Source organism: Melanotaenia boesemani, chromosome 3 (genome assembly GCF_017639745.1).
Source record: "Melanotaenia boesemani isolate fMelBoe1 chromosome 3, fMelBoe1.pri, whole genome shotgun sequence".
Taxonomy (NCBI): Eukaryota; Metazoa; Chordata; class Actinopteri; order Atheriniformes; family Melanotaeniidae; genus Melanotaenia; species Melanotaenia boesemani.
The window spans coordinates 16,178,336-16,196,765 of NC_055684.1; the positions used below are offsets into that span (position 1 = coordinate 16,178,336).

The window sequence follows — 18,430 nt, forward strand, 5'->3', positions numbered from 1 at the left end:
TGTAATCAAACAAATAACATATGAAGAGCAGCATGAAAACAAAACAAGAGTCCATTCATTTTTCACATAAAAAAACCCAGAACGCAGCATAAATCCCTTTACAGAAGTTTTCAGCATAATAAATAAATATGAGATTAGTTTATATTTATGGTATCAAGATGGCGGTGGTAACCCTTGACTTTCTGAAGGTTTTGCTGCTTGAACATTAAATCAAAACTAATAAAAACTAAGTTAAAAATTAAACAAAATCATGGAATAATGCATGTTTAAAGGTTGTGCCTATCAATCAATCAACCAACAATTCTGTTTTTTTTTTCAAGCTCCTTAAGGCAACTACAAGCAACACTTTAAAGAAAGACACATTCCACAGAATTTTTGAGCACAACTATTTATTATCTTAAAAAACATATAGGTCCAGATGATTGTATTGTACAATAAAGATTTTACAGCACACATCTTGTTCTAGTAGTTACAGCACACGGTTATTAATAATGTGGCGTTCCATTTATGTACATGCTTGTTTGCAGACTTAATGGGAAACCTTAGACATGTGCAGCCATTGCTAATACACCAGTGCTGTCTTCTGCAGGCTTAAGGACAATCTGGGCGCTGAATAAGGGTTTTAAATAGTACTTTTATTTTCATGATGAGCTATGCCATTCTATCATCTAGGACAGTGATTGTCAAGCTATTCATCATTATACGTATAGAATAATTTTTCAGAAATCTATAAAAAGTAAACTATGACCAAAGTTCAGTCATGAAATTGATCAATTGATATACTTTTAAATATATTTTATTAACCTCATATATTAAATATATTTTATATTATTATATAATTTATGTTTTATATTTTCATCTATGGAAATTTCTTCAAATGATTTAATAACATTTTTAATTAACATTTTGTTTAATTGACACATTTACTCTTTTTTTTTTTTTTTTTTTTACTTATTTACACATGTATTACAACTTACAGATCACACTGGATTTACAAGATCACAAAACATTTAATAACAGGTATCTAGGAGTTAAAAATTCAGTATTTCACATTATGATGAAAATAAATTTTCCAGATCTAGACGTTATTTTAAATGTACATACTGGTACATTTCCATATGTGTGTAGTAACCCTGACCACCTGAACTGATTCACCTTATAATACAAAATAAAATCACATTCATTGAGTAAGTAAGAAAGAAAAAGATTCTCTTCTACACAGCCAATAATAATAGTGATTACAAGCAGAAACAGGTAAATTATCAGGTAGTTTCTCCTCTGTTCAAATGTCACACTGATCAGATAATCGGACAGAATGTAAATGTACTTGTATAGCACTTCATAACAACCCACTGGTGAACCAAAGTGCTTTACAAAATATTAAAACAACAATTTAAAAACACACCAGGAAACAAGTACATAAGTAAAAGTAAAAACAGAAAAATAAAAATAGAAGTGTCATCACATTAGTGGGTATTAAAAGCCATCCTAAATAAATATTTTAAGTTTAGATCAAAAATGGCCCAGCTCTGTGATGAAACACATGTCAGTGGGGAGCTTATTCCAGAGTCTGGGTGCAGCAACTGAAAAGGCTCAGTCACCCCAGTGTTTAAATTTGGACCTGGGCACTTCCAGCAGCAGCTGGTTAGATGACGTCAGAACCCTGCCACACTCACGAAAACGTAGCATCTCAAATAAATAAGATGGGGCGAGGCCATTAAGAACTTTGTGAATGACATGTGGTTTAACTGTGTTTGGATCTAGAATTAAATGCAAGTAGAAAATCATCTCTTCATCATATTCTACACAATAAAGTTCTGGTTGTCCAGATGTTGGGTCTAAAAATACTTAAATATTACCCAAATTACATTATTGTTAGAAATGAGCAGCGGAAAAACAGAACTAGCCCTAAATGCCCTAACAGGATGGTTCCTTTAACTACCACTACACTGGAAAATACGGTTTATATGATCAAAAAGTGAAATGCACGAATGCGGATACATCAAAATAATTTATTACATCCAACTCGACAAATCTAGAAAGACCAGAAACTTGATGATAAAGGGACTATATCTTCTGTTACAGAGACAGTCGTTGGTATAATCTTCAGGGGTAACTCACTCGTGGTCCCAATGTAAGGAAACAGCTTCTCAGTGAAAGTCTGTTTGAAGGTGTAAATGTGTTTCTTAGTGTCAGGATCAAAGAAGGACAGCTTCCCTCGGTCCCAGTCCAGCTGAACTCTGATCCTCTGGGGTTTCTCCACTGGGAGAACTTTATCTGGAAGTGGTGGAGAGGCTGCTGTGAGTTTTCCATCAAGGAGAACTATTTCCCAGTATCCAGTCTGGATCTGTCCCTTTCTCTCAGCTGATTCCTTCATCACACCAAGACCCCAAAATCGATCGTTTCTGACCTCAACATCCCAACTGTGAGTCCCTGAGTTTAAGCCTTCAGAGCCCAGGACACACCTATGTTTACCAAACCTCTCTGGATTATGAGGAAGCTTCTGTTTCTGTCCAAAAGTCACACTGGTCAGATCTTCAGACAGGATGAGCTCTGGATGAGCTGTGTTTGGATCCAGAATCAAAGGAGAGTAGGAGACCATGTCCTTCATCTTGTTCCACACATTAAAGGTCAGGTTGCCCAGATGTTTGGCCACATCTATCAGGGCTCCTCCAGGCAGGCCTGAAGGATCCAGATGGAGGCGCTGTTGGACTGTTTTTATTGAGTTGTCATAACTCTGCAGGAATGACACGTCTGCAGCTCTAATTTCTTCTTCTGCAGCTCTGATTGTATCTGAAATGTCTATAATTTGTCTGTTTAAAGCATCAATCTGGTCCCTCATCACTTTAGTCTTCTGCCCTTCTTCTTCACTCAGAGCAGTGATTCTGGCCTCCTCTTCCTCTTGTAGAAACTGGTGAAGTTTCTTAAACTGCTCCATAATCTGCCTCTTCGTCTGTTGTGTCTGGGATTTAATGTGTTGTGCTGTTTGATCAAAGTTTCCTTTTACTTGTTCATAGATCTTTAGTTTGTCCTTCAAATGTTTCAGGCGTTTTTGCAGCTCACCTCTGTGACATTGAGCAGTTTCATCGATGGGACTGAATCTGTGATTCCTGTGTGAATTTGAATCTCGACAGACGACACAAACAGGCTGCTGATGATCCAGACAGAACAGTTTGAGTTTCTCAGAGTGCAGACTGCAGAGAGGCTCAGATCCCGGAGAAGCTTTCTGCTTTCTTTCCTGTAAGAAGGCCTCACACAGATTCTTAAGTGCCAGGTTGGAAGGCAGTTCATTCGACAAAAATACCTTGTTACAAATCGGGCACTTCTGTATTAGTTTGTCAGACCACCATCTCCTCAGACAGTCCTTACAGAAGCTGTGGCTACATCCAAGGAGAACAGGATCTTTGAAGATGTCATGGCAGACAGGACAGTAGTACTCCATTTCTGACTGAGAAGACATTCTGCCTCAGCTTGGGTAGAAAATCACACACATGCAAAACAACGAAGAGTATCCTTCTAACTTACTTTCAGTTTGAGCTTCTTCAAAACTTCTGGTCAGAAAATTAAATCAGTAATACGTATGATAAAGTAAAAGTGATTATATCCCAGTATTCCCAGTATTTATTCCATAGTTGTTGTAATTCCTGCTCTGATCGTGCATCTTGGAAAAAAAGCACACAGAGTGAAACTAATGTTACATGTATCTACTTGTCAGTGTGGGGAGGGAATTTAGGGCACTAATAAAATGGGCAAAGTAAGAATTCTGCACTTCATGTAAAAGAAACCTTTTAAAAATCTACACGCTTATCAAATAATATAGAAGACAAAAATTTTATTAAAATCAGAAATGAATAAAGTAACTTGGTGCCTACATCTCTAAATATTACCCATATGAACAAATTACATGTTCACAGTATTCAGCAGAGTTGTTTTTTTCTTTGTTTAAAACAGTGTTTCTCAATCCTGGTCCTCGGGGACCACTGCCCTGCATGTTCAGAGGTGTCCATCTTTAACACACCCGACTCGAATGACTCGTTAGCAGGCTTGTAAAGAACTTGACAAGCAGTTCAATTAATTTGAATCAGATGTGCTGGAGTTGGACAGCTCACCTCTCATCACCCGAGTGTCCAAGACATGCAGTCGCAAGTCCGATGACACGACTACAAAGTCAATCATCAAACTGTGGCCTAGAGTGTCCTGTTGCCAAGTACACATGTGGACACTCTTATGCATCAATAAGGTGTTTGTTATGGACAATCCATGACGATCACATAAGTCCAACAACAAAACACCACTCAGATTTTGGACTGAGCCCGACCGGGCCCCATGGGCAAAGGCCCGGCCACCAAGCACTCGCCTCTGTGCCCCACCTCCAGGGCTGGCTCCAGAGGGGGGCCCTGGTGACCCATGTCCGGGCAAGGGAAACCTGGGTCCATGGTTTGCTGTCATCATAGAGGTGTTTTGAGCTGTGCTTCGTCTGGTCCCTCTCCTAGACATCTATTTGCCATGGGTGACCCTACCAAGAGCATAAAGCCCCCAACAACATAGCTCCTAGGATTGTCAGGACACACAAACTCCTCCACCCCGGTTAGGGTAGCGGCTCAGGGAGGAGTTAAGTCCAGGTATTAACTTAAATTTAAAGCAGCCTGCTGTTCTAATGATTTTAATTTTTATTTATTTTTCTTGTCATTAGGTTGGAAACTATGGGCTTTTTTTCCTTTTTTTTTTTTTTTTTTTTTTTACATAATTTCCTACAAATATCTACATCTCATAGAAGAAATCTCTCTATCCTATTTTTGCAATGGTTTCATGCTTTTCCTTCTTTTAAAACCCAATAATAGAAATAAAAAATGCATTTCTTCAAAAATGAAAACAAATTTCCTAGAGTAGATATTTATCAAAAAATATATGTTGTCTTTTTTTCAAAAGGTCTCGTAACATTTGCAGCTCGAAACAAGTTTTATTTATCTGGGCTGAGGGAAAAATGACTCTGGATTGTAAAGGTTGCAGACCCCTAGTACAGATTCTATATAATAATTTTAGCTGCTCTTGGACTAACATGAGAAGAAGCTCTTTGGCACTTTGTCATTTAAAGGTGGAAGAAGATAAACAAACATGTCAAGGCAAGGCAAAGTGGAGGAATGTTATGTTTTGTATGCTTTTTGTTTTCAGAAACATTTCTGTTTCTACTCTCATCAGCTGCATAACTGATCTTCATTTTTCCCCCCAAGATTCAAATCCTCATTAGAGCTCTCTCACAAGTCTGAATGCACCATTTCCACGACTGTTTCAGCCCGTTCACCAGCTCAGTTTGACCTATTTGATGTCCTCTGTAGTATGTGTAATTTGATGTTTGATTAGAACAAAGTTAGTGTTATCTATCTGCCATAGTGTAGCTTACAGCTCTGTAAAAAAAAGTAGCCTACACCCTCTGTCATTACTGAGGCTGTAAGAATCAGGTCTGACAGGTCTTAAAGTTAGTTTAAAACAACCTTAGATTAACAACAACACATGGTATTTAATAATTTATTTATTTAGCAAAAAGATAAGCTGTAGATGTAGTAGTAACATGAATAAAAAAAGAGATTCATTTTTAAAAGTTTATTCAATGCTCAAACAATAACTATAAAAAAACTTCAGCTTTTATGTATGTATACATTAAAGAACCACACCCCCATTCAAACCGAAACAATAACAAACTTAAAAAACAATTGTCAAAAGGGATTTTTAGAAGGTGAACCTCGACCATATCTCATCAGAAGACACAAATAAACCTTTATCACAACAGATTAAATGGCTTCTTAAAACCTTAACCAGTTTGAAATCAGTTTGCCCACTTAATTAAAATCTACTGATAGAAATGCTATGCTAAGTTGGGGTGTTAAACTGTCTGTACTTAACAGTACCAGATGATAAATGGACTGCATCTAGAGGCATTTCTTGTGATGATTACTTAAAGCAGCACAGTACAAACCACATTCAGCCTTTTACACATGCATTTATACATTTATACAGTTCAAGAGGATGTAAAATTTATTAAACCTGCAGATGCAATGACTGTGCTGTTAAATGGCCAACAATGCTGAAGAAACACTGATAAAACTGCAGAAATAACTAAAGCAAGTTTTTCCCATTATCAGTGAAGTATGTATCTGTGCACACATTACATTAGCTGATCACATTAGTTGTAATAATCAGTTTATTATTTCCTAGAATCTAAACCCTGCTTCTGCTAAGATGTCTTATTTATATGTGTCATCCCCTCATCAAATATTTTTCTAGACCTGCTCCTGGCACCAAACTGGCCATTAGAGATCTCTGAATTAATTTACAAAAGTTCAGGCCAGTAACACAACCTAAAAAAATTCTATATATATATATTTGTGAGCCAATAAAACATCCCAGGATTTTGCCCAATCTTTTGTTTAATTAATCTAAAATAAAATGTAGTAGAAAAAGACATCCCTTTATCTCTGAAGAGCTCAATCTTTTTATAGTTACAGTTCTGAAAATGCTCTTTTTCTCTTTACAAGAAACATGTTTATAAATGGATCCTGTAATTCTGACATTGAGAAAAGAAATATAAAAGATGAGCCATAGCTCAGTATCTCAACAGGATTGTACTTAGAGCTCTAGTACGCTACTTCTAGTAAAAACATGAATGTGTAACCTAAAGTATACTTCCATTAATGGAATATATTTAGCAACTCTAAAAACCCCAGAAACCTTTTAGGTAGCCACAGGAGATTGCATACTCCTGTGTAACAGAGACAGCCCTTGGTAATATCTTTAGGGGTAATTTATTCTTTGTGGAAATGTAAGGATACATCTTCTCAGCAAATGTGTGTTTGAAAGTATGAATGAGAGTCCCTTTATCAAGATCAAAGAAGGACAGCTTCCCACTTTCCCAGTCCAGCTGAACTCTGATCTTCTGGAGCTCCTCCACTGGGAGAACTTTATCTGGAAGTGGTGGAGAAACTGCTGTGAGTTTTCCATCAAAGAAACTTAGTTCCCAGTATCCAGTCTGGATCTGTCCCTTTCTCTTAGCTGATTCTTTCATCACTCCAAGACTCCAAAATTGATCGCTTCTGACCTCAACATCCCAGCTGTGAGTTGCTGAGTTTAAGCCTTCAGAACCCAGCACACAAAGGAAATGTTCAAACCTCTCTGGATTATGAGGAAATATCTGTTTCTGTCCAGAAGTCACACTGGTCAGATCTTCGGACAGGATGAGATCTGGATGAGCTGTGTTTGGATCCAGAATCAAAGGAGAGTAGGAGACCATGTCCTTCATCTTGTTCCACACATTAAAGGTCAGGTTGCCCAGATGTTTGGCCACATCGATCAGAAGTCCTGGGACCGGCTGTGGATCTTTCGTCAGGAGATCTTTCTCCACTTTTTCCACTACAGCCTTATAGTTGTGCAGGAAAGAAATCTGTGCATTTCTCAGCTCTTCCTCTGCGACTTTGATTGTATATTTAAAAGCAGCAATCTTTCTGCTCAGATCAACAATATTCATCTTTATGACCTGAGTCTTCTGCTCCTCCTCCTTCCTCAGAGCATCAATCCTGGCCTTCTCTTCCTCTTTTAGAAACTGGTGAAACTTGTTGAACTGCTCTTTAATTTCCTTCTCTGTATGTTGAGATTGGCTCTTAATGTGTTGTGCTGTTAGATCAAAATTCCCCTTAACTTCTTCGAAAAGATTTAGTTTCTCCTCTAAGAGCGTCTGGAATTTCTGCAGCTCCTTTCTGTGATCTTGTACAGCTTCATCGATGGGTCTAAATTTGTGGTTGTTGTGTGATTTTGAATCTCGACAGACGACACAAACAGGCTGCTGATGATCCAGACAGAACAGTTTGAGTTTCTCAGAGTGCAGACTGCAGAGATGTTCAGATCCCTCTAAAGCTTTTTGACGTCTCTCTAGCAAGAAACCCTTTCTTTCCTGTAAGGTCTCACACTGGTTCTTTAACACCAAGTTGCAGGGCGGATCATTCAACAAAGATGGGTTCTTACATATCGGGCACATGTGCATTTGTTTGTCGGACCACCATCTCTGCAGACAGTCCTTACAGAAGCTGTGGCTGCATTCCAGGTCAACAGGGTCTTGGAATATGTCATAGCAGATCAGACAAGACAGATCCATTTCTGATTGAGAAGTCATTTTACCTCAAGGTTAGAATAAAAAACCCAGCTGGCAGGATGAAAATAAAGCCAATCGAGCTTTCATTCAGAATCTTCTCTAAAATTCCAGTTCAAAGCTTGTAACGCTGGTCCCCAGTATTCTTTCCACTGTAGGCACAAATCCTGCGTTTCGTGCTGTGATGAAGCTCGAACAAGCTGCTCACAAAACAATGACAATGATCAGGTGACTCATGCGGTGTTATGCCAATTTAAATAAGGAAATAAGGAATGAGGAACAGGTAGGAAACACCTCCCTGGCATCTGACTGCAGGATTGCTGTAAAGTGCTTAATGTTCACAACCATGTCCAAGGCTAGAAAAAGAGGGGACAGCACAGATGAGCGTTAAACCATACCTTTAAGTCACATAAACAAAATGAAGCTGGTTTAAAACAAAACAAAACCAACCAAGGTGGATGTCAGGAGATGAACAAACAGGTAGAAGTGCAGGTGGTGGTGGGGGTGTCAAACCAGCTGAACAACTTCTTTCACCCTGACTCCACCCTGCAGATCATCTGCTGAGGCAAAGTTATAAAATGGAAGCACCATCTTTAAAACATTTTTTCATGCTGAAGCATAAAAGATAATGGAAATGTCTGTCATTAGATAACCAGTTTTTTGCTCCATGTTTGGCTGTTGTGTTGCCTTTACAGCATGGATGTACAATTTTTTACCTCAGAAACAAAAACATTTTATGAAAGAACAAAAAGTTCTTTAAACTAAGTAAGATGTGGTTTTGTTGCAATGTTATGAAGAGTAGCATCCTTATATCTGCAGAATGAGTGTGATCTGCCGTTATCTGATTTGTATTCATGCTTAGTGGTGCCTGCACCAGAGCCTCTCAGGATACTTCCAACAGGGTGCTGCATGACAAGCTTCTTTGTTTGGTATAATACTATGATGATCAGCATCTCACTCATCAACATGAAAACAAACCAGTCTAAACCAATGTCTGGGGTTTTAATAATTAATTTTTAACATGTTCATTCATCAAGTATGACATTAACGTTTCAAACCAAACTTAAATGTCTGTAATCAAACAAAATAACACAGAGAACAGTATAAAAAAACACAAGAGCTCATCCGTCTTTCCAAATGATAAAAAAAAAACAAAACAAAAAAAAACAAAAACAAACATAAATCTCTTTTTTCAGTGCAATAATAAATAGATTAGTTTTCATTTACTGGTATCAAAACAGCAGAGGACTTTTACATAATGTATTTATGCAAGTGGACAATGAGATGAATCATTAGTTTCTCTTTCAAATGTGAGAAGAAAAACCCAACATGAAGCTTTCTTGGAGTTTTGATGCTGCCAACATGATGATAAGACCAAATACTGACAATTCTGAGTCTGTTTAAGGCTCTGTGAAGTTTTTAAATCAATCATTCAAATAAACACACATTGAATGAATCTACTAAAAGGCAGAATTGTGCAGCATCCTGAATTGAGAAAATTAAAAATATAATAATAATTAAAAAATCTGTTAAAATATTGTCATAATTGTACGATACACAGTGATGTTTAAATGGGGCTGTATATGAGTCTTAGGCATGCTTGTTTACAGTCTTTCTAGGAAGTTTAAATATGCAGCCATCACCGATACACCTGTGATGTCTCTGGAACAGGACTCTAAGTAAAGCTTTAACTTGTTGCGCAGCATTTCTTATTAATAACAACATGATCATAAAGGTTAGAGTGTGGTAAAATAATAAAAATCTAACATGGCTTGGAGGTTTAATGATCATTTTCTTCTGATGGAGATTTATACCATCTTATCTGAATCAAAGTGATGGTTGATGGCTTAGGGAAGCTTAATGTAGCATCAAGGGTGGAAAATGGGAAGCGTCTCGCCTGGCGCTCTTCTAACCTCAACCCAACACCCCTCCTTTCAATCACCAGTAAATATGTTAGAGGTTTTATTTTAGGCAGCTGAAGGACATTTTCAGCCTCTGTGCCAACCACGTTTTCATTGCAGCTTAAAATTCCAGGCTCAAATATAATTTTAGTACTAATATAATATTTTAGAATTTAAGTTATTCTAACTTACAAGGCAAACGGTGCCTCTGATGATTCCCCTAATCTTGCATGCAGAGAGGATTTAATTTTAAACATTAACATGTTGTAGATTTAACAATGACAGTGAAATATACATGCAAAAACAAAAGGTAAATTCAATAAATTCCCTAACTTCTAGTTCATTTGGCAGTGTTTGACGGGTGGAAAGCAAGCCAGATACAGAGCAACTTAAACGTGGTCCATGGTAAGTAGTGAGTATTTCAGTTTAAACACATTCGTTTGTCTGCTCTTGCGGTTAAGGAGTGGGACGTTAGTCCTCTTTAATCTGGTAAATGAGGCCCCGTTTCACAAACACACAATCATCTATTTTAAAATAAATAAAGCTGTAAGTAGTCTGTCTCTACACCAACACCCCTGAAACGCTATGTCTGACTGCGTCTTACAAACATGTCTGTGTTATCAGTCTACGGCTTCATGGCTTCTAGATCTTTTAATCCCAAAAACAAGTGTTCCCCAAAAATGTTGTCTCCTTGTGGACAAGAGCTCAAAATAAACAAAAAAAGAGATGTTTTTAAAAAATCTGTGTACATGTAGAAAAGGCAATTCAAGTTAGTGCTTCGTTTAATGGTCCAAGATTTTGACTTGATGAGGAAAAACACACTGATGAGCTGGTATTTCTGAGAACAAAATGAATGTGAAGAGCAAAAGGAAAAAATAAGTACTCAGAGGAAGGATTCCAGGTGGAGCAGTGCCGGTATGACCACTCCAGTAGAAAAGAAACCGCGTTTCCTTCCCGCAGCAGTTCTACTGTTTGCACATGAAGTTGTACCTCACCGGCTTCTGCTTGTGTGCTTTTGATCCGTCTGAGAACCAGTTCGGCTTTCAAAGTCTTTCAGCCTCCTCAGTTTGTGTTTGTTTTCTCTGAGGACGGAGGCGAGATTAAGCCGTTTCTTCCTGGCTGCAGACGCTGGGGGTGTGTGTTTCATTTCAGAACTAGCGTAGCCTCTGAACCGTCTTTCCTCTTTAAATACAGTCCATAAGTGAGGTGGTGCTCCCTCCTTAAGAAGGCATAGAAATAATCTGACACCAGCAGGATCTGAGAGGAAATAAATATCAAGACACCAAAAAGTTAATCACAAACAAGAATGTATTAAATGATCTATTATAAAGATGGACTTTCAAACAAAATCATGATGATTTTTTAAAATAATTTCTTTTCTTTACAATTTTATGTAAATAACATTCTATAAATTCTATAAACTGATTTTCATTAGTTTAATTTTAAGAAAGTTTCCTTTATCATTTTGTTAGGTTCTAAGATTATTAAAAAAAACAAAACAAAACAAAAAACAAACAAAAAAAAAAAACATTTTAATTTGAGGTGTTGGGCCAAGCCCGAGATACCTCAGAGTTTTGAGGCCCATATAACCCCCTCTATAAAAAACAAACACTACATTCATAAGGATTGATTTTTAAAGAAAGTGATCCAGATGGCTTCCCTTCCATTGTGCATGATGACATTCGGCGTTAACAGTTAGAGGTGCTGGTGCTTTGTAACATAGACAGAGTGGCTCTTTGCACAAAACTATGTACCAGATGCTGCTGGTGTTTGTTTTTTGTTTTTACTAAACGTACACAGATACTGACATGCAGTGAGATCATTCTGTTTATGTGGTCTCTGTTTTAGTTTTGACCAATCTGGGTGATAAACCCATGAAACTAAATAAAAGTTTTGATCTTGTAGCATACCAGACGTTAAAGACAACATTAACAAAAGCTTAAGGAAGACATTAGAGCTTGTCGCATTTGAGGCGTGCAGAATAACATCACTCTGATTGTTACATGCACCTCGGTTACTGTGGGTGCTCTTTTTGTGATTTAACTTGTTCTACTCTTCTCTCCAGTGGCTGGCTGACGGGACTCCTGTTGGCGGTACAAAGCTGAGAGGGGGCAGTGTCCTGCGCCACCACCAATGATTAGGTTGCAGCAGCTTTATTTATTTTTTTTTTCTTTTGTGTTTTGAGCTGGTAGACTCAGATAGTTCAGTTTTTGGTTTTGGTTCTTTGGGTTTGGTTTGGACTTTTGGTTTAGGAGTAAGGCCAGATCCTACGGCCTACTGCTTAGCTGGTTTGCGGCCTGCTCCCCTTTTTTGTTTTTTCTGGCCTTCTCCTTTATAATATTTGGTTACATTAAACTTCCTTTTGAAACGTCGCTGCTTGGTGGTGGTCTCACATGTTATATCTCTTTTGTGATGAGCTGTGTTTTCATTTAGGGACCATAACACTGATACAAAAACAGCTAAATGGAATTTATCCAACACTATTTAATCATTTGTACATGTGCAACTATGATATTTTACTGCATCTCAGCTCCATCTGCTTCTGAACAACCTGCCCCTTACCTGTGCCACGTTGAACAGCAGAGTTATGGCATAGTAAAAGTTGGAGTTGGCGCTGCCGGCGTAAATCCAGAGGTGCCAAAGAACAAGGAACAGAGCTGAACAGGCCAGCAGAACACAGGACACCAGGAAAATGTTCCTCAAGACTGGATAAGGAAAAAGGAAGAAAACTTGTTGACCAGACTGAAATCTCAGTTTTGACTAACTTGTCTAATTGTATGTTTTATCGTTCTTTAGTTCTAGCAATGACTAAAACAAAATAAGGTCGCAGATTGCAACGAAACATTTCCAATATTCCTATAAGTCACCACCTTTATTAAAAAATAGACAACTCCAGAAACCGTTTAAAAGGAGCTCATACTTTGTGTTTTGGAGCAGAGGAGAACTTCACAGGGAAAAAAGAGACCAAAAAAACAAGCTCTCTGTCCTGGAAGATGACTGGCCTCTTCAGTACATTGGCTCAAAAGACTGAATATTCAGACTGTCTGCTGGAAGTCCTGCAGACTTTTAGTGGTAAACCAACTTCACATTTTCTGTTCCTGTCCCCTGAACTGTGTTTTATTGAAAAATGCTTTCAAGTAAACTATGAACACTCACATCTGTGCAGGTGACTCCAGACAGGAAGGAAAGCCAGGTAGAGGGCGATATCTCCTACTGTGGGGTAAGACTTAAAGATGGAGATCACCGCTAACTGCATGAAGATCAGAAACACAGGATGCTCCCTGCAGCCCACAGACAAACACGTGGTGGGATTAGATTCCAATTTAAGAGTCAAGTGAAGGCAGCAGTGTGTTGAATTGGATGAACAGAAGGAGGGAGGCTGTGGCAGACTTACTTGAGTTTGATGGACAGAGGAATGGTGTAGAAAAAAACGTTGATCTGGAAGACGCAGAGGAAGAAGAGGCGAAAATGCTCGAACATCTCGGCGAAGAAATACCAGAAGAGGCCGATGTTCGGGGTGAGGTCAGGGACTGAGAGACTGAAGGCAGAGAAACAGAAAACAACACATTTAAGTTCTGCAAACATGTGAGCTGACATATTTAAACATAAACACATGACATGAAATTGATCATGAAGCGAATCAGGACAATGAGCTGTACAAGATTATTATTTAAAGATCTGTTTTCAAAGGGTCACAGCACTCTCTGGTGGAGAAACTAAGTAATTAATAAAATCTTTCTCGCTTGTCAGCAGCCTGCTGTAGATCCAGGTTCTTATGGTCCAGCAGAGGGTGACCATCTGAACTCCCCTTCCAATAAAACTACAACTGACTACATAAACGGTGCATCTAAAGAAGCTTCCTGAAGGTTCCGTCTTGTTACTTGCAGATAAGAAGGACTTCGTTTGTAATAAAAATTGTAAAGTTTATGGATCTGACTTGTTTGAGGAGCAAATCAAAGCCATGATGTTTATGTCTCAACATCTTACAGGTCCAGCTCCTACTGCTCTCACTAGGTGTTCCCATTTATTTATTTTAGAAGAGCAGCTTTGATTTAGTGAAAACAATTTGAAGTATATCAGAAAACACTCTGAACTGTTTGCATTCACACCAGCCCTTCTGAATCCTGCTTAGTGGCACCAAAGAAACAAACTCTGAACCATATACAGGAATCAGACCACGACTTATGTGGTGGAGACAGAAGGTGCCTTGCATCAACCTTTAGATGAGCGAGCTTTCTTGACCATTGTTTATCTTTTCTTCTCCTTCAGTAATTCTTGATGCAGCGCCGCCTCAGGTAAGGACAGGAATAAGATATTCAAGAGGTTCCCTTTGTTTCACAAAGTGCAGAGTGAAAGCAAACATGGACCAGAAGAATGTTGCAACCTCACACTGAGCTGAGTCCCCAATGGTACTGATTCTAGCAGACTATTAGCTGGGACTATGACCTTGACAGTTAGCGCTCTCAATTTTGTTTGACTGAATATGACTCTTACAAAACAAGTGACAAATCTGGCAAGAAGAAATCTCTGTGCATTAGTCAAATAAGCTAAATGACTATTCTCCATAGTGTATGCTCTGTTCTCCACTCACATAAAGCCATAAACGGAGGGCAGGTAGTCCCACGAGCCAAGCAGGAAGAAGGAGAGGCCGATGATAACAAACAGGCTGCCGAGGTACATGAAGAGATACTGCACGACGAACCACCAGAAGCTGGCCCGCCGCAAATTCACAGGGATGTACTGGCGCTGATGGAGGAGAAAGGCAACAATGGGGAGGGATAAATCCAAGAAAATACATTTAAAAGTTTAAAAACTAAGGTTGAAGAATTCTGAAGCACAAGAAAATGGTAAAGAAAAAGAGTAAAATATGAAGAGACCGACACATTCCTTTACACTTATTATTATTGTAAGTTCATATAAAAATATACCTGCATTAAATACAGTAGAGCAGGAGCGCAGAGTGTGAGAGGGTAGATGGACTGATATGTGGCCAGGCACAGAAATACAGCACTCAGCAAAACATTTCCTGAAACATAAACAGAATTAATAAAAAGAATCAGTCACGGTATTTTAAAATTATACATCTGAAGACAAAATTAGCTTAAATGGTATTTAAATGCAGGAAAATGGGTTTTGTGTAGGGATGGACCGATAAGAAAACTTTGGCTGACGCCGATATCAATATTGTTGTTATGGCCAATAACTGATATTTACCGATGTTGATATATATTTTTGTTTCAAATGGTTTAAGATTTTCATATTCTGAACAAAGTAAAAATTATGCAAACATTAGGGGCATTAGCTTCCCGCCATCAGAGTCTTCTTGTGGCACCAGGAAAAATGACCACACAGCTGACATTATTTCTAGCTTCAGTTACATCCCACAATGTAGTGCTGCATCGCTGTCACATGTCCAAACATGGCCGCATGGCCAAACCCCCCTCCTCCTCCTGACACACTACACAAACAGTAATTAGATGGAAATAAATATCAGCTGTTAATATTGGCCCAGTTTTGCTTATTGGACCAATAACGATCTGTTAAAAAAATTATTAACAGCAGCCGATACCAATATTAATGCCGACATATCCTGCATCCCTAATTTTGTGTGTCTACATTCAGATTTTTCAATTGCTTTTATGAAACATAAAAAAAACTGAAGGGACACCGAAGATAAAAAGAGAAACATAATCAAATATTGACTAAGATATCATAGATTTAGATCTAAAATCCACCTTTTATCGTTGAGAGGACGAAGAGAGCTATGACAGCGTTGTTTAGGCCGCAGGTGGACTTGGCCACGCAGGATAAGATGGTAAACGGGTTTAACAGGTAACTGTGAAAAAGGACAACAAACAGTTAAACTGCCACTCTGGGCATCAAATTGCTCCAGTATAAACCACCTTGCAACATCCTTCTTTATTCTCAGTAAAAGTTTTGAATGCTGTCTGAGGGGCTTGTAGTACTCACAACATGGCCACTTTCAGAGGAATGTAGCACATTTCTTTAGGGCTTCTGATGAGCTCAAGACAATCCAAAGGGTAGCGGTCTGCTTCCAAGGCAAACTTCTGCTTTCTGAACTGAAAAACCATAAAGAGGGTGGATGAATAACGCCCCATCTTTGTTACTACAAGGATGAAAGTACGTGCATTTATATGATAGAAATATTCATATAACTCATCTGTCATACCACAAGTGAAAAGCACAGTGTGGCCAGTTAAACCATCATGCTTGTGCCAACTCACAGTGTAAGCAGTTTTTCTTATTTTGCAGTTCTCTTACCACTTGTTTGTTGTAGTCCTTCACTGCTAGGTAGAGAGTAACAGCAGTGATGACATCTGCCAACTGAAGAGATGGAAAAGGTGGGGGAAAAAAAGAGCAGAGAAAATGCTTTGATTGTAATTTTTTTCAGCTTTAAAGAAAAAATATTTATTGGTGCTCATTCTGGAAACAGCAACACTAAAACTTCAGTCATCTGTTGTTTTACAAACACTGAAATAGTACATTTCTCCCACTTACCATAAATGTGATCTCTGCATAATCCACCACAAAGTGAAAAAGGTAAATGATGAGCGGTGTCTGGAGGCAACAGAACAAAAACACATGTAAGCCATGGGATGAAAAAAAGCCTTTTAGCTCTATATTTGTATTTCTGTAGATTAATATTGGAGTATGAGCTTATTTAGGTCAAATACATTTTTGAACAAACTGAGACACAGGGCCATCTGAACACTGCCTTAATAAATGGGTACAAGTGACTTTTGCAGGAAGTATTAATTGCGGTTGGTGTTGCAATAGGCTTCATTTGAATTACTAACAAACAAACAAGGTTGAATCTGAAATACTTCATTGTACATATAAGAAGGAACCTCTTGTGTGTGTGGATACCTCACCTCATGGAAAACATCTCCAGAGTATGGAGAAACTCCCAAGTCAAGCAGAGCCAGACCTTCAATAACTACAAACAAAAAACAATAAAAAAAGAGGTACAGTTAGAAAGGTTGATCATCCAATTTGGTATAATCATTGAAAATATTTTCTCTAGATAGGTCCATAAGAATTGGTCCATAAGGTGCTTTTCACTCTTGCAGGCTTTGCCAACATTATTTTTGGTTTATTAAGGTTTGGTGAAAGATTACTACACATTGATTTTGGTCTCATTGATGTGTTTAGTGTGCGATCATGAGAATAGGAGCATTCAAATTATTTTTAAAACTAGTTTATTTTTATTTAGTACACTTTGTCACTTTGTTAATCAGGGAATACACAACAATGTATCTGTATAGCTAAACACAAATGTCAGAACCCATTTAGAATTAAAATATATATTTTGTGAGATCAATTTAAAAGGGAAATGGGACCATTTAGATTACATGTCAATAGACTTAACAAAAAAATGATCTTTTGCGATTGCGTAACATATCTACGGCCACGTTAGTCTCTGTAAGACGTTCCCAACCTTTTAAATCTTAATTTAAGCTTCAGGTTTTGGTAACTGAACCGGTTTGACTTCAATCAGATAGAAGCGGCGAGGTGACGGACAATGGGAAGCTGATGGGGTGGTTTAACGCCAAAGGCGAGCTGGAAACCGCTGCCATATACCTGCTTACCTCTTTTCCAGGCGGTAATTGGAGACACTACCTCCACTCTCTCTGCTATGAGGTCCGCTAAACTAGATCTAAAAAGAGCCGCACGGATTGTAACAGCTACAATCAAAAGCAGAGTCAAGGGAGCCGCCATCTTGACAAGGAAGTGTTCTCCACTCAGAGAGGTGCGATGGGAAATGCAGTGCTGTGTTGAGCAAACCCCAACCACAACAACAACAACAACAACACACACACACACACACACACACACACACACACACACACACACACACACACACACACACACACACACCCTACAACATCAATAAAGTTTTATATGTATATATATATTATTATTATTATTATTATTAAAGTTAAGCGGAACTATAATGTTGTACATGTTTTCAGCCGGAAACTATGTTTTGGTTCAAAACAAAATCGATGTGAAGGTTGGCAAAATAAAGAAGAATAAAGAAGAGGCTTCTGAATGAGATATTTTTTTTTTAATTTTAAGTCAAACAAATATGATAAGGTGATTTATAATAAATTATAAATAAATTAATTCAGAACTAATTACTGTAACGTTTACTTACGTCATCTTTCTTTACAAAAAGTAAATAATCTCAATATTGCTGCATGCATACACAAAGTCAAGAATGATTCTGGTTAGTTGTTGCCACTACATGTAAAGTGAAAATGAACTGTTGTACTAATTTAGGTTTAGCCTTATATCTACAAATTATAGTTAAAAATAGGGTAATGTTTCAAGAATAGTAATGTTTGACACTCGGTTCAGAGTTTTGTGG

General features: G+C 38.0%; 3 protein-coding genes across 3 annotated transcripts; all 3 read right to left on the reverse strand.

The window, feature by feature from the left end:
- Window positions 1–378: 378 nt before the first annotated feature.
- On the reverse strand, window positions 379–3,500 carry LOC121636804 (zinc-binding protein A33-like). The gene has a single exon (XM_041980621.1). It carries the CDS (start codon window positions 3,458–3,460, stop codon window positions 2,036–2,038), a length of 1,425 nt encoding a protein of 474 aa, XP_041836555.1. The 5' UTR covers window positions 3,461–3,500; the 3' UTR covers window positions 379–2,035.
- Window positions 3,501–5,586: 2,086 nt separating this feature from the next.
- LOC121636803 (nuclear factor 7, ovary-like) lies at window positions 5,587–8,333 on the reverse strand. The gene has a single exon (XM_041980620.1). The coding sequence runs from the start codon at window positions 8,159–8,161 to the stop codon at window positions 6,710–6,712; it is 1,452 nt and encodes a 483-aa protein (XP_041836554.1). The 5' UTR covers window positions 8,162–8,333; the 3' UTR covers window positions 5,587–6,709.
- Window positions 8,334–8,853: 520 nt separating this feature from the next.
- Window positions 8,854–17,801, reverse strand: pigu (phosphatidylinositol glycan anchor biosynthesis, class U). The gene is made up of 12 exons (XM_041981471.1): window positions 17,649–17,801; window positions 16,932–16,996; window positions 16,558–16,617; window positions 16,321–16,383; window positions 16,009–16,118; window positions 15,774–15,874; window positions 14,967–15,064; window positions 14,630–14,784; window positions 13,433–13,576; window positions 13,195–13,319; window positions 12,601–12,743; window positions 8,854–11,295 (listed from the first exon to the last, which is right to left on the reverse strand). The coding sequence occupies exons 1-12, from the start codon at window positions 17,776–17,778 to the stop codon at window positions 11,182–11,184; spliced, it is 1,308 nt and encodes a 435-aa protein (XP_041837405.1). The 5' UTR covers window positions 17,779–17,801; the 3' UTR covers window positions 8,854–11,181.
- Window positions 17,802–18,430: the final 629 nt, after the last annotated feature.